The 3,870-nt window shown below is 30.8% G+C and overlaps 1 protein-coding gene across 1 annotated transcript in view; it reads right to left on the bottom strand.

The window, feature by feature from the left end:
• LOC102673287 overlaps positions 1-3,870 on the bottom strand; it is a 64,177-nt gene that overhangs the window by 34,041 nt on the left and 26,266 nt on the right. Inside the window, 1 exon segment of the mRNA XM_031509756.1 lies at positions 3,825-3,868. Coding sequence (XP_031365616.1) covers positions 3,825-3,868 — 44 coding nt within the window.

The following is a 3,870-nucleotide window of genomic DNA, read 5'->3' as shown; positions in this document are numbered from 1 at the left end:
AATTTATCAATTCCTCTTCACACGATCATTCATCAATTCCTCTTCACACGGAAATTTATCAATGTAATTTGTTAGAAATTAATCGAGGAAGCTAAATTAATGCCTTCCACTCCCGCGTCTAACACCGCGAATCGGATCTAATGTCAACGCGACTACCATTCCCCCTTCCTTTCCCTTTTCCCTTTCCCCCTGCCTCCTCCACCCAGTAATCATTATCGTTTCCTACGCGAGTTCAATATCGGTTCTCATTCGACCGACTATATTGGCAATTTGTTGGCTAATATCGAGCTAACAGCCGGACCGAGGGCAAGAAGTTAATATCCCAGAAGGGATGATTATCCGAACGCGGCGAGAAATGGAAATGGAGAGGAAATTCTGCGGGGGATTCTTTCGATCTGTCAGCCCTGATATTCACTTGCTTGCGAATGAAAAAGAAAAAAAAAAAAAGAAAGAAAAAAAACGGAAAGGAAAGGAATAATTGAAAGGAAATATTTCATTTTTGCTCGGAATAGATGTTTGTATTCTTTGTTCAGAAATTTATTGGCAATTGAAGATTTCGTAGATATCGTAGATTTTTCTTAACTTTTATTATTATTATTATTATGGAATGCGATTTTTAAATTATTTGATATATATATATATATATATATATATATATAATTAGAAAACGAACAAAATAATCTGGTTTCGTGAAATTTTTGTATTCTTTTTTCTATCGTATCGTGGAAAAGAGGGATATCGAAGGATCTCTTTTTCACCAATAAAAATTGTTTTAAAATAAGATAATTAAATTCGAGGGGAATCGAACCGGATTAAATAAAGATCCGTCTTACTTCGAGCAAAGGATTGGGAGATAATTTTTTAAATCACTTAGAGTATTGGTGGATTACGTTATATCTTATTACTTATTTATATAATATATTTTGCAAATTTTCTCGATCAACATCTTACTCTGTAACGTAAACTTGTGCGTAAACTTTAAAAAAGTTAAAGATTTTGTTTCTTCGAAGTACACGAAGGATAATAATGTACAGGTATACATTAACCATGTATGAGGCAAATTCGATGTATTTTTCATACATCGAGCTAAAATATGAATAATCGACTATTTATAGATACGTATCTCGTTCACGTCGATCTTTTTTCGTCATTTTATGGAAGAAAAATTGAATTTACGAAGTATTCCATTCCTCTCATATTGCCGATCATGTTTTCAATATGTACCGTGTATATATATATTGCATTACCATTGGAAGAGAGAGAGGGAGAGAGGTACACGTCCTGTTAACTCCTCACGGTGTTGAGCTTTCGTATTGTTCCCTTTTTTTCCTTTTTTTTTTTTCTTTTTTTTTGTTTCAACGAATATAAAAAGTCAGAATTTTACGCGCAATGAATTTTTCTTTCCTCGTTTGTCACGTTATAAAATATGATTCTCCACAGTATATATGTATATTCATGGTATTATCGACGTTTGTTAATCATGGAATTTTCTCCTTGTTTATTTCCGCGAATTGATTTGATTTCATCCTTTATTGATTTATTATGTTAATAAATGGGGTATATAACGGATAGTGTAACGAAGACGAGCGCGAGAAAAATATAATCGACTTGTTTTTTATTTGTATTTTGATTTTTAATCGAGTTAACCGATGATTAAAAGGGTAATTGTTTCAATTGGGAAGAAAAAAAAATCGTTTTCGAAAATTGACACGACTGAATCTTTTCTCTGTCTCTCTTTCTTTTCTTTTTGTAGAATGGAAAGTAATGGATCACGTTTTTTTTACATTTGTTTCGTGGTTCGTGCCAAAACAATAGAACAATTTCACTTTTGACTGGCTATATCTTAATCACGAATGATTGATGAAGTGTCATCAAGGCGTCCGACTTTTTCCCTCTGAAGATCTCTATTCCGACTACGTATCAAGAACGTAACATCTCTGTGAGAACAAAGCTTATGCTCGCATTATTGTAATTTTTTCGGATCTTTTTTTTTATAATTATTAATAAACGAAAGTTGTTTCATCCTTAAAAAAAAATTTTTGCAATACAAAACAATTTTATAACTAACTTACGAAAAACGATGAACGAATGCTTCGTTAATTTGTGATATTTTTAATAAAAAAAAAAAAAATTACAGCTCTTATCGATCGATCAGATTTTGCATAATTTTATAATATAAATTTGAAAAAAATATCATTATTATTTGAAAATACTTATCATCGATCGAAATCTACTAAAAATACTAATTACGACAAATTCGACATTTTTAAATCACGAACCAACTCTTTCTTTTTGTTTTTTTTTTTTTTTTTTTGTTTAAGGGAAAAAAAAATTTCAAGGTAGCCATTTCCTATTGAAACATTTTCTCTGAAAGAAAGAGCGCTTTTGATCCAACGTGCAGCTTTAGTTTTAAGTTACACCCGAGAACCTATTTAGTTACATAACGTGAACACGTGTGCGCTTTCCAAGGGTCGCATGGCGGGAATAAACCGTAAAAAAGTACGAACGCGTGAAAATTGACCTCGAAGATGGCATCCTGAGAATTATAGAAGGTAAGAGAAATTTCAATGAGACGTTTATAGTACGAGTTGCCATTACTTGCTCCTTTTATATCGTCTTATTAAAAAACCGTCTACTTGTGCTTCTGATCAGGCTGCTCCAATTAAAATTAATTCAAGTTCGAAATAAATCGATTCTCGCGATGAAAGATTGGAAGAAGGAATTATGTACGAAGCGTAAGGATTTTCTCGAGATCGAGAAGTTTTTAATCTATCATTAAAGAGGAAGTCTATTTTTAACGGTGTACGTTAAAAATAAACAAGATCTTTTTTGTATTAAACTAAAATAAGAGTACAATATAGATGCAATCACTTTTAAATTTGTAAATTTACTTTGTACATTCAAAAATGAACGATTAACTTTCAAAAAATCAGAATTATCTGTTTCTAATCAACGAATCTTTGATCATTAATCTATCATTAAAAAAGAAAATGAATGATTAATTTTCAAAAAATCAGAATTATCTGTTTCTAATCAACGAATCTTTGATTATCCCCAATTAATCTATCATTAAAAAAGAAATTTATTTTTAATGATATACTAAAGACAAACAAAATCTTTTTTGCATTAAAGTAAAATAAGAATAAAATACAAATCATTTTTAAATTTACTTTGTATATTTAAAAATGAACTTTCAAAAAATCAGAATTATCTGTTTCTAATCAACAATACTCTTTGAATATCCATCACTATCAATTACTATCACTACCAATTAAACTATCATTAAAAAGGAAATTTATTTTTAATGACATATTAAAACAAATAAGATCATTTGTGCATTAAAGTAAAAAATAAGAATAAAATATATACATAATCACTTTTAAATTTATAAATTTATTTTGTATATCCAAAAATGGATAACTTTCAAAAAATCATAATTATCTGTTTCTAATCAACGAATCTTCGATTATCCATCACCGACCACCATCACCATTTTATAAATCATCCCCTGATACCCATAATTATCACCAAATTTACATATAACTTCTATTTCATTATTAATTCATTATTCTTTAAATTACGAATCGTTATCGATATTTCATTTCCCTAAAATTCTCCCTCTCTCTCTCTCTCTCTCTCACTCCCTCTCTCTCTCTTTTTCATCGTCCATCTCTCAAAGTAAAATATAATTAATAAAGAGACAAAGAGAGAGACAGTCTCAACACCTTCACATTTCCTCGTGGCACGAGTCTCGAATAAACGTTAAGGGCAATTAGGCGAGGCCGCAACGCGAATTAGTCTGTTTAGAGCGGGTGCTCACTCACCTAGGACAATAACTCGGGGCTCGTTAGCGGCGTACGGATGCATCAA

The sequence above is a fragment of the Apis dorsata genome, unplaced genomic scaffold, assembly GCF_000469605.1.
Source record: "Apis dorsata unplaced genomic scaffold, Apis dorsata 1.3 scaffold_172, whole genome shotgun sequence".
Taxonomy (NCBI): domain Eukaryota; kingdom Metazoa; phylum Arthropoda; class Insecta; order Hymenoptera; family Apidae; genus Apis; species Apis dorsata.
Note: the sequence above shows the minus strand (reverse complement) of the source record. Positions and strands in the feature narration are given on the sequence as shown.